At 42.4% G+C, this 12529-nt stretch overlaps 1 protein-coding gene across 1 annotated transcript in view; it reads left to right on the top strand.

Annotated features, from left to right (window-relative positions):
* The window catches only part of MRPS9 (mitochondrial ribosomal protein S9), a 100288-nt gene that overhangs the window by 69557 nt on the left and 18202 nt on the right, over nucleotides 1-12529 (top strand). The window contains exons 6-7 of the mRNA XM_038771464.1: nucleotides 6338-6423; nucleotides 11728-11803. Of these exons, the coding sequence (XP_038627392.1) occupies nucleotides 6338-6423; nucleotides 11728-11803 (162 nt within the window). The remainder of the gene's footprint in view (nucleotides 1-6337; nucleotides 6424-11727; nucleotides 11804-12529) is intronic.

Below are 12529 nucleotides of genomic sequence, written 5' to 3'. Positions count from 1 at the left end.
TGTAGTTTAGGATTTTAGTGTGGAACAGATGCAATTATTATGCCCACTGGAGCCCCGTGAATTCAGAGAGTAATCAATCACTTCATTATTATTGTATTTGGGACTAGGCAGTATAAGGTCTCGTTGTGATTGTGGTGTTTTTTGTTACATTGTACTCTCCCAAGAACTTACTAACAATAATAATAATAATTGTGGTGTTTTTTAACTGCTGCTAAGAACATAACTTTACTCTCTAGTCTTCTAGACTGTGAGCCCACTGTTGGGTAGGGACCGTCTCTATATGTTGCCAACTTAGTACTTCCCAAGCGCTTAGTACAGTGCTCTGCACACAGTAAGCGCTCAATAAATATGAATGAATATAACCTATTGTAATAATGGTATTTGTTAGGCGTTTATTATGTGCAAAGGACTGTTTTAAGCGCTGGGCATAACGTATATTGTCCAGGTTTCTTGTTCAGCCATTTTGCAGGTTTCTACTGTCGGTCTTCAAAACTCATAGTTATGATCATCATCATCAATCGTATTTAGTGAGCGCTTACTATGTGCAGAGCACTGTACTAAGCACTTGGGAAGTACAAATTGGCAACACATAGAGACAGTCCCTACCCAACAGTGGGCTCACAGTCTAAAAGGGAGAGACAGAGAACAAAACCAAACATACTAACAAAATAAAATAAATAGATAGAATAGAATACCTAATGATCATTAGGTAGAATTAAATGCATGTGTTCCGAATCGAGAAGCCAATATAATAAATGACCAAATTAACTGTAATCGTCCTTGTAGTAGGATTTTTTAAAATAAAATTTATTTTGCCATTTTGGCACCTACTTCCTGTGTGTCCCTGGCTAAGAAGACCCTACCTGCTTTTTTAAGGTCGTTGTGGGCAGGGAACACGTCAACCAACTCTGCTATATTGTATGCTCTCAAGTGTTTAGTATAGTGCTCTGCAAACAACCGGTAAATACGATGGATTGGTGGATTTATTTTTTCCGCATCTTGTGAAGGGAGAGGTGATAATAATGATAATAATGGTATTTAAGTGCTTACTATGTGCCAAGACCTGTTTTAAGGGGTAGGGTAGATGCTGGACAACTCAGACACAGTCCCTGTGCTATAAGCAGCATGGCTCAATGGAAAGAGCACAGGCTTGAGAGTCAGAGGTCATGGGTTCTAATCCCGACTCCACCACTTGTTCATTCATTCATTCAATTGTATTTATTGAGCGCTTACTGTGTGCAGAGCACTGTACTAAGTGCTTGGGAAGTACAAGTTGGCAACCTAGCTGTGTGACTTTGGGCAAGTCACTTAAACATGTCTGCTTTGTGACCCTGGGCAAGTCACTTCACTTCTCCGAGCCTCAGTTACCTCATCTGTAAAATGGGGATTAAGACTGTGAGCCCCATGTGGGGCAACCTGATCAATCTTGTATTCCCCCAGCGCTTAGAACAGTGCTTTGCACATAGTAAGTGCTTAACAAATGCCATCATTATTATTATTATTATTCTCTGTGCCTGTTACCTCATCTGTAAAATGGGGATGAAGACCGTGAGCCCCACGTGGGACAACCTTTATTACCTTGTATCCCCTCAGCGCTTAGAACAGTGCTTGGCACATAGTAAGTGCTTAACAAATACCAACATTATTATTATTATTATCATTATTATTATTATATGGGACTTGCTATCGAGGTGGGAGCAGAATGGGGATTTCTCACCTCCTCTCCAAATCTACCACAGCCGCCTGCAGCTCCGATCCCGTCCCTTAGTTCTCATTAAAGCACTCTGCCCCCTCTTTGACTCCAATCTTCGAGAGAGAAGCAGCGTGGCCTAGTGGAAAGAGCTCGAGGCTGGAAGTTAGAGGACCTGGGTTCTAATGCCGCCGCGCCAATTGACCACTCTGTGATCTTGGGCAAGTTGTTGAACTTCTCTGAGCCACAGTTGCGTCAACTGTAAAGTGGAGGATTCAGTACCATTTCTCCCTCCTACTTAGACTTGAGCCCCATGTGGAACAGGGACGGAGTCCACCAGTCTTACTTGTGTCTTCCCCAGTGCTTAGAACAGTGCTTGGCACATAGTAAGTGCTTAACAAATACCATTAAAAAAACTCACTTTCAATGAGTCCTTTCTCCCCTGCTTTCAGACATGCCCAAGTATCTCTTATACTGAAGAAAACTCTCCCTTGAAGCCCAAGGCACCCTCATTTAATGCCCCATCTTCGTCTTACCCATTCCTCTCCAAACCCTTTGAATGTGTTGTCTCTCTTCCAAATCGCTTAACGTCCTGCAATCTGGCTTCTGTCCCCTCCACTCCAATGACCTCTTTTCTGCCGAATCAAATGGTTCCTATTCATCCTATCTTCATCTTCCTCAGCCTCGCAGCTGCCTTCAACAATGCAGACCTCCCCCTCCTCCTGGAAACATCTAACCTTGGCTTCGATGACCCTGCCCTAGCACTCTACTCCTGAGTCTTTCACAGGCTTCTCCTCTTCCTCCAGCCCTCTCTAACTGTGGGGATCCTTCAAAGTACAGTTCCGGGACCCCTTATATTCTTCTTATAACCCACTTCCTTGGAGAATTTATTCACTTCCATAGCTTTAACTACCATCTCCATCTCCTCCAGGAGGCCTTCCCAGACTGAGCCCTTTCCTTCCTCTCCCCCTCGTCCCCCTCTCCATCCCCCCCATCTCACCTCCTTCCCTTCCCCACAGCACCTGTATATATGTTTGTACATATTTATTACTCTATTTATTTATTTATTTATTTTACTTGTACATATCTATGCTATTTATTTTATTTTGTTAGTATGTTTGGTTTTGTTCTCTGTCTCCCCCTTTTAGACTGTGAGCCCACTGCTGGGGAGGGACTGTCTCTATATGTTACCAATTTGTACTTCCCAAGTGCTTAGTACAGTGCTCTGCACACAGTAAGCGCTCAATAAATACGATTGATGATGATGATGATGATGATCTCCATGCAGACGACACCCAAATCTATCTCTCCAGCCTTGACCTCCTGCAGTCTCACATTTCCTTCTGCCTTCAGGAGGACATCTCTACTTGAGGTCCCACCAGTACCTCAAATCGAATGTGCCAAAAACAGAACCCCTCGTCTCCCCACCAATCCATGTCCTCCCTCTGACTTTCCCATCACTGTAGACAACACCACTGTCTTCCATCCCACAAGCCCTTAACCTTAGCATTATCCTCATCATTCTCTTTCAACCCACACATTTTGTGTCGCCAAATCCCGTCGGTTCTGCCTTCCCAACATCTCTAGAATGTGCCCTTTCCTCTCCATCCAAACTGCTACCCTGCTGATCCAAGCGCTTACAACCCACCTTGACTAATGCATCAGTCTCCTAGCTTCCTTCCTTCCTACTGTTTCTCCCCACTCCAGTCTTTACGACAAACTGCTGCCTGGATCATTTTCCTATAAAAAAAGTTCTACATATGTCTCCCCTCTCCTCAGAAACTTCCCGTGGTTGCCCATCTGCCTCTGCATCAAACAGAAATTCATTATTATTGCTTTGAGGTTCTTAATCAGCACTCCTCCTCCTCCCATTCCTTACTGATCCCCTCCAACATCCAAACTTGAAACTTCATCCTCCTAATGACAACCTGTTCACTGTACTTTGATCTCATATATCTTGCCGCTGACCCCCTTGCCCCCTCCCTGCCTATGGCCTGGAACCCCCTCTTTATATCAGAGAGACCACCACTCTGTCCACCTTCAAAACCAATCCAAAAATCACATCATCTCCAAGAGACCTTTCCTGACCGAGCATTCATTTCCCCCACTTTTTTTTAATGATGTTTAAGCACTTACTATGTGTTGAGCACAGTTCTAAGCACTGGGGTAGATACAAGTTAATTAGACCAGATACAGTTCCTATCCAACATGGGGCTCACAGTCTGAGCAGGACGGAGAACAGGTATTGAATCCCCAGTTTGCAGTTGAGAAAACTGAGGCGCGGAGAAGTTTAGTGACTAATCCAAGGTCACCCAGCAGGCAAGTGGATCTGTGACCTTTGGACATTGGATATTCACCCCACTCTCAGCCCCTCGGCACTTAATGTACGTATCTGTAAGCTACATATTATAAATTATTTATGTTAATGTTTGTCTCCTCCTCACTGTGGCCAGGGAACATGTTTACCAGTTCTGTTGTGTTGTACTCTCTTAAATGCTTATTACGGTGCTCTGCACACAATAAGCACTCAGTAAATACCATTGATGATGATTAAGTGGCAGAGCTGGGATTCAGATTCAGGTTCTCTGCTCACAGGCCTGTGCTGTATCCATTAAGCCATGCTGCTTTCCTACTCTCTCCCTTCTGTGTTACTTACGCAGAAAAGAACTCGATATCCATCCCACCCTCAGGATTTATGTACTCATCCGTATACCCTGCCATTTCCTCTTTCTGGATTTATTTCAATGTTTGCCTTCTCTATATTGTAAGTTCCTTGTATCCAGAGATCCTGTCCACCAACTTTGTTGTGTTATACACTCCCAAGCACTTAGGATAGTGCTCTGCATACAGTAGGCCCTCAAAAAATACCACACTGATTGATTAATTGATTTGAATGAACCGGCATTGAATCCCAGCTCATCGATGAAGAAACTGAGGTACTAAAGTTAATCGACTTGCCTACGGTTTCAGAGCAGGTATTTGGAGTCGAGAGTAGAATCCAGGTCAATGAAAAATCGTCATATTCTCTGAAAGGAATTTAGGGTGTCCTTTATTTACTTAGTAGTCACATTGAGCATCAGCTGGATAAAATCATTAATTTTGTATCTAATTTTGCTAGTAACCATTCCAAGCATTAATTGGAATTGTGTCTTCTAAATTTCTGGAGGCTGTTAAGATTTGGGGATCCATTGGAATTGTTGTCCATAGCTCAAATATCAAAATGAATAAGAATAGGCAATATGTATGTTGTTTCACGTTCAGGAAAGGGAAGTTTTTAGTTGATAAATTTTTGCCCACAGCCCAGGAAGTCTGAGGTTTTTAGCTGTATAACTTCTAAAACACCTCATAGGAATTTGCTGGAAATTCTATTAAGTGGGTAATAGATTCTTGAATATTTTCCAGGTTTTTTATGCAGTTTGCCTTCAAGTAGCTCCCCAATGGGTGTAGAGAATTATTCTAAGAAAGGCAGGAGCTTAGCTTTCGGTAAAGGTTACTGGAGCTGTTCTTAGTGTCTTCATCTTTTGCCATAGATTTAATATTGATAAATGGCTCCAAGAAAAGTTATACTTAGGATCCTACCATTTTTCCCAATTCCCCAGAAATATTCATATTGATTAGGCTGTGAAATTGTTCGTGGGGCTCTTTAGGAAGCTCCCAAGGTTTTGCACCAATCTCTTTGAAATGGAAGTTGTCTAGACACTTACAGTATTTACTAAAAAGCAGTGTAAGAATCATTCTAGGTATAGCTAAATTCTCTGTGGGATGAATGGATGAATGGCCTGAAAGCTCAGGAGTTCTAGAATATCCTCGGGTCTTTTTTCCTGAAATAAATTACCTCAGGAAATTTCAGTAAATTATGGTATGTGTTAAAGCATTTACTATGTGCCAGGCACTGTATTAAACGCTGGGATAGATACAAGCTAATAAGATTGGACACAGTTCATGTCCCATATGGGGTTCACGGTATTAATTCTTATTTAATGGATCCGGTAACCGAGGCACAGAGAAGTTAAGTGACTTGCCCAAGGTCACAGCAGACAAATAGCGGAGCCGGTATTAGAACCCAGGTCCTTGTGATAATAATATGGAGGTTACATTCTTGAAGAACCTTGTGTTAAGGAAGCACGAGCGTGGGAGTCCAGACGGTCATGGGTTCTAATCCTGGCTCTGCCACTTAGCTGCTCTGTGACCGTGGGCAAGTCACTTAACTTCTCTGTGCCTCAGTTACTTCATCTGTAAAATGCGGAGCGAGACTGTGGGCCCCATGTGGGACAGGGACTGTGTCCAACCCAGTGAGCTTGTATCCACCCCAGTGCTTAGTACAGTGCTTGGCACATAATAAGTGCTTAATCAATCAATCGTATTTATCGAGCGCTTACTGTGTGCAGAGCACTGTACTAAGCGCTTGGGAAGCACAAGTTGGCAACATATAGAGACAGTCCCTACCCAACAGTGGGCTCACAGTCTAAAACTTAACACAAATACACACATCTTGACTAATGTCACACATATTCACAACATCACATTCTATCCAAAGTACATAATGAAAGCTCAGATTATAGGACAACTGACTCATAACAGATAGATGAGTTATGTTGACAATTTTGATATTTAAAACCCATTGAAACATGTTTTCTTGTGTCGCAGGAAGTGTATGGGAAACTACTAAGCCTTCAAAAACACCAGAATGACTTGAGAGCTCAAGGTCTGTTGTCTGAAACAAATAAACCTAGGTAAGTTTCCCTTTCGACCTACAACCAGCAAATGTAGCGCAGCTTTTTTTATGCACTATTCGAGCTTTTTCCCAGGTGCCTTCATTTATCAGTCTATCGCTGTTCGATAATCAAAATGAGGGGAAGTATCGAGATCAGTTGAGTTGCCGCTGCATGAGATATTTTCTGCCAAATTTGATTCGCGTGCTTGTAATTAGCGTCTCTAAATGGTGAATTCAGGCATGAGTCAACCCCTTTCTCTCCCAAGTCTCCATTGTACAGATTCTGCACTGGTTGCCTTAGGCTGGCCAGTTTGCTCATTACTGATCTTCAGACCTCTTTGACTTGGTCCCTGCTTTTCATTCATTCATTCAATCATATTTATTGAGCGCTTACTGTGTGCAGAGCACACTGTACTAAGCGCTTGGGAAGTACAAGTCGGCAGCATGTAGAGACGGTCCCTACCCAACAACGGGCTCGCAGTCTAGAAGGGGGAGGCAGACAACAAAACAAAACATGTGGACAGGTGTCAAGTCATCAGAATAAATAGAAGTAAAGCTAGATGCACATCATTAACGAAATAAATAGAATAGTAACTATGTAGAAGTAAAACAGAGTAATAAGTCTGTACAGACATCCTTGGCAGGATGGCCTGGGTTGGGTTCTTATTTTGGCTGCTTAAGGCGCTTACTTCCATGGGTTTTTTTGGAAGCCGTGGGCCAGAAGTGGCCCCTCAAGGCAGCTAGTGGGTGGTCCCAAGCCCATTTTGGGTGGACCACCCAAGCTGCTGTCCCAGTATTAAGTAGGCCTAACCATGTGTGGGTGACCAGGTTCCCTTCCGGGCTCTACAATGCTTTAGAAATCGCGGTGTTGTTTCATTCATCTGCTGCGGTTTGATCACTTTGGATGAGTCTTTACGATCCATGTTTTGTCAAACGCCCACAACTGTAGTTACAACCAAAGTAGACACTCTTTATGACTGCATAGCTGGATTATAGTAATTGTGATATTGGGTAAGTGCTGGGCTAAGTACAAGATAATTAGGTCCCACATGGGGCTCACAGTCTAAGTAGGATGTATCGAATCCCTGTTTTCAGATTAGGGAATTTAGGCCCAGAAAAATTGGGTGAGTTGCTTAAGGTCACACAGCAGGTAAGGGACTGAGCTGCGTCCTCTACTCCTAGGCCCATGGTCTTTCCACTAGGCCTCACTGCTTCATAATTGATTTTAAATGCCTCCCTCTAACATTTCCTCATTTCAGGGTCTCTCGGTCAATCACATGATTCTGAAGCATCAATTTGATGGTTTCATTTTCCTTCTCAAGAAGCCTCTGAAGCTCTGTGTTGCTTCTCAACAACAAGATCAAATGAAAGCTCTTGACTATGGATTTCCAGCCCCTCCAACCATCAGTCTACTAAATCCCTTGTCACCTCCATCTCCCACTATCTTATCATACCCCCTCTCCGCTTTAGAACGTGCACTTCTGGGCATGTTCAGATTATATACTTTTTAAATGCAGAGAGCAAATGTCCTTTTTCCTCTGCAATCCCACACCCCTTCTCTCCCCCCACCCCTTGTCTACATGAGGGCTCAACATGAAAGGGTTGCTGAAATGTTAGGCATATTTGTGTTTCGTTTTTCACATGCATATTCACTAAGAGAATCCTGTTGATAACGGCTGACTTAATTGAGTTGTTATCTATACTAGAAAGGCGTCTCCACCCCACCCCCACCAAAAAAAATAAATAAATAAAAGCTTGAATTGAGTCTGAGGATATAAATCAGGTCAAAAGGAGAACATCAATCAATCATTATCTCTGCGTTTTCCCCTCATAATTAGTAGTTTAACATTTGCTACCGTAGAACTTCCTAGTGGTTGTCCCTCTTATGATCATGAGTATAGCACTCTGTTTAATCCTAAATAGGTTACAAATAAGGGAGGTGTTTGTCTGTCTTTCAACTCCAGCTGTAAGTAGGGCATTGTCAGTCACCAGACAGGTATGCCCAGGGGTAACCCATAAATCTTAACAGTTGGGTGTTCAAGTGCCAACACCAATATGACCAGCTGCTAAGTGGTCTTTGGGATCCTTTGAAGCCCCGAGCGGTGGTCTTATGCCCCCAGAACTTGTTGGGTTTGAGTCAGAACCCAGACTGAGCCCCCTTTTTCCTCTCCTCCTCCCCATCCCCCCCGCCCTACCTCCTTCCCCTCCCCACAGCACCTGTATATATGTTTGTACAGATTTATTACTCTATTTATTTTACTTTTACATATTTACTATTCTGTTTATTTTGTTAATGATGTGCATCTAGCTTTACTTCTATTCTGATGACTTGACACCTGTCCACATGTTTTGTTGTCTGTCTCCCCCTTCTAGACTGTGAGCCCGTTGTTGGGTAGGGACCATCTCTATATGTTGCCAACTTGTACATCCCAAGCGCTTAGTACAGTGCTCTGCACAGAGTAAGCGCTCAATAAATACGATTGAATGAATGAATGAATGAACCAGGCTCCATTGACAGTTGCTCCCATGGACATCAGCCAGGCAGAGACTCCTATTTCTCCACTTCCCTTCACCCCATGAAGGGCAGTTGCTGAAACTTGCTTTAGTCAATAACCCATTGGAATTATGAGTAGGTTGAAAGTGGAAAGGTTTTCGCACATTTTGAGATCCAGTACATTTTGTAAGCAGGAATTGTAGAGCGGGGAAGTGGGAAATATGGATCTCAGAGAAGAAGATGGCTAACTTTTCCCCCACACACAACTTTAAATCTGTAGAAGTAGGCATGTATTTAGACACCACCCTGGATGGTGGTGTTTGCCCCAAAAATAAAGTTTAATAATTTAGCACAAACTTAAGAATACAAATGCCTTGTAGAAAAAACAAAGGTGAGCAGTGAAAACAGAAAGGTTTGAAACAGTCTCTCTCAGTTCCGATCCCTCCGACAGTCTCATTCTATGAGAATCTCCATTCCTGTTTTTGTTAGCCAGTTATGGTATTTTTTAAACCTTCATGCCAAGCACTTAGTGACGTGCTGCGGTAAATACAGGACACAAGGGCAGTAATTACAGACGTAGCTGCTTGGCAATTTTTATTTCTGTAGAAAATAGAAAAGTTAATCATTTCATTAAATCGTATGTAACTGGGACATAGACCAGTTTAGAGAAGCAGAAGTTTAGAGAATCAGATATAGTTGGAGACTAATGTATTTTCAGTGAGCGGACCTTCTTTTCCAATTATTCAAACTAGTTTTGATTCTGATGCCATTAGCTTTCAACTGTACAAACTGAGGTATAAAAATAGCTATCATTTTGGGGTTTTTTATTTGAGAAAATATAAATTCATCTTTTAAGGATGTTAAAAACAAGAAGCAGGGTGGTCTAGTGGAAAGAACACAGGCCTGGGAGACAGAGGACCTGGATTTTAATCCCGGCTCTGCCATTTGCATGCAGTAAGCGCTCAATAAATATGATTGTATAAATGAATTTGCCTGCTGGGTGACCTTAGTTTTCTCAGCTGTAAAAGTGGGGATTCAGTAGCTGTTCTCTCCCCACATACTGTGTCCAACCTGATTATTTTGTATCTATCCCAGCTCTTAGCATAGGATCCATCAAACAAGCAATCAGTCGTATGTATTGAGCACTTACTTTGAGCGGAGCACTATACTAAGCACTTGGGAGAGTACAGTGTCACAGTGTAACGGAGTTGGTAGACACATTCCCTGCCCACAACGAGCTTATAGTCTATAGGATCATTATTATTATTACTGCTGTCTTTATTGTCACAATATAGGCAACAGAGAAACACAATCATAATAAAAATCGTGGTATTTGTTAAGCACTTACTATGTGCCAGGCACCGTACTAAGCACTGGGGAAGATAGAAGGTTATTAAGTTGCAAACAATTCCTGTCCCACGTGGGACTCAGTCCTAATCCCCATTTTACAGATGAGGTAATTGAGGCACAGAAAAGTTAGATGACTTGAGCCAGGTCTCGCAGCAGACAAGTGGTGGAGCCGGGATTAGAACCCAGGACCTTCTGACTCCCACGCTGCTTCTCACTTTTACATCGACTCTGTTCTCGCTTCTGTTTGCTCTACCACCAAATATAAATAGTTAACATGACAGCTGAATAAACTGTGAGCTCAAGGCAAACGGCCCCCTCTGTCCAGCCCAGTATTTGTTTCTGAAATTCCAAAGGAGGCTTGGAAATGGCTTTTCTTGGCATTCACACTCATGGTGAGAATTTAATGTCTAACTTGATGTCTCTTCTTGAGCCAAATCGTGCCATAACATTTCCATCAATCAGTCCATACTTGTCCCTCATTTAACCTATTGGTATTTCATGAATGCATCTAAACCCTTCGTGAAGTTATTTGTCACTTCCACCAATACAGCATCCTGTTGTAACAAATTCCAAGTGCTCCCTGGCACTTTTTGTTTGTCATGAACCGGTTACCTTGAAACTTCAGTGGGTGCCTTGTATTTGTGAGTGAACAATTCCTCATCCGCTCCATCCCTACTGTTTATCATTCTCAAACCTTCAGTTATGTCTCCTAGCTGTTGTCGTTCCAGAATGAACAGCCATGATCGCTTTTCAGTTTATTCTTGTTCTGAAGCCGCTTGATTCCCGCTGATTAATTTAGGACTGCCTTTCTGTGTACTCGTTCTAGCCGTTACGTGTCTTTAAAATGTAGGATGTAGAGTAAAGCGGTGTCTTCGCTTTCGAATCCTCGGATGAGTGAAACGTTCATTATAATAGATTTAAATTTCATCTTAATAGTAGCTGTGATGATTGATTTTTGTCCCCACCATTTCATCTTTATTGGATTTGGCCTCTCATTTCCAATTGGAGCCCAGAGAAGAGTTTTAGAACTATTTTATAAATGGGCGAAAAGACATTCCATGTGAACTCAGGATGCTTTTAATGGCAAATCATCATCATCAATCATATTTATTGAGCACTTACTGTGTGCAGAGCACTGTACTAAACGCTTGGGAAGTACAAATTGGCAACGTATAGAGACAGTCCCTACCCACCAGTGGGCTCACAGTCTAAAAGGAGGCAAATGTGAGCAGCACAATCATGACATTTACTCTGCGTACAATACCATAGTTTTGATAGATTTTAAACCTGGAGTAAATTTTCGCAAATTCGTAAAATGTTCCCAATGCTCAGTGAACAGTGTGATATTGAAGAAAATCACTCTCCTTTGCAGTGTAAAAATGTAGTTCTAAATCATGCATGACTCTATGTGTGGTCCTTTGTGATATAACTCTAATTGCATGGTTAATTAAAAAGAGAATATATGTGATATTTTAACAGAGACCTGATTGGCAGCAGATGGCTGATTAAGGAGGAACTGGAAGAAATGTTAGTGGAAAAACTGTCAGATCAAGATGTGAGTAATTAATCTTTTTAATTTAAGGGGACCTGTGTCACAGGCACAGGCACTTGCTGTATTTAGGATCCCAAAAGAAATACTCCTCAGAAGGCAGGTGGTGGAGAGAGGATCTTCCTTCCTTTTAAATGTCTTCTCATCAATTTCTGCCACGGTGGCATCTCGTCGGTGACCAGGGAAGTGACACCCTGAAGGTGGGTTTGGAGGAGTGTTGCCAGTGACTCTTTCCATCTCCCCATCGAGCCCGTTATCTCAACAGTTAGCTTCCCGTATGTGGCAACAAAGCTAGTGACACGGACAAACCCCCTGCAGATACGTTGTGCAGACGGTATTGCGTTTCCTTTTTTGGTTGTACTTGTTGTTGAACGTTGTTAAATACGTACACATGCAGAAAAAGTTATTTCCCTTCTCCTATCTCCGCAGTGGTACATTATGACCACCTCTCTTCTGCGTTCAAATAGAGCAGAAAGCCAATCGAGCGTTGATAAGAATAATAGTGCTGGGGATCAAGTCATCCAGCTTTTTGAAAGAGGGCCCATCTAAAGCAGTCATTCATTCAATCGTATTTACTGAGCACTTACTGTGTGCAGAGCACTGTACTAAGAGCTTAGCACAGTGCTAATATTCATTCATTCAATTGTATTTATTGAGCGCTTACTGTGTGCAGAGCACTGTACTAAGTGCTTGGGAAGTACAAGTCGGCAACATATAGAGACGGTCCCTACC

This window comes from Tachyglossus aculeatus, chromosome 2 (assembly GCF_015852505.1).
Source record: "Tachyglossus aculeatus isolate mTacAcu1 chromosome 2, mTacAcu1.pri, whole genome shotgun sequence".
In the NCBI taxonomy this organism is placed as follows: domain Eukaryota; kingdom Metazoa; phylum Chordata; class Mammalia; order Monotremata; family Tachyglossidae; genus Tachyglossus; species Tachyglossus aculeatus.
Note: the sequence above shows the minus strand (reverse complement) of the source record. Positions and strands in the feature narration are given on the sequence as shown.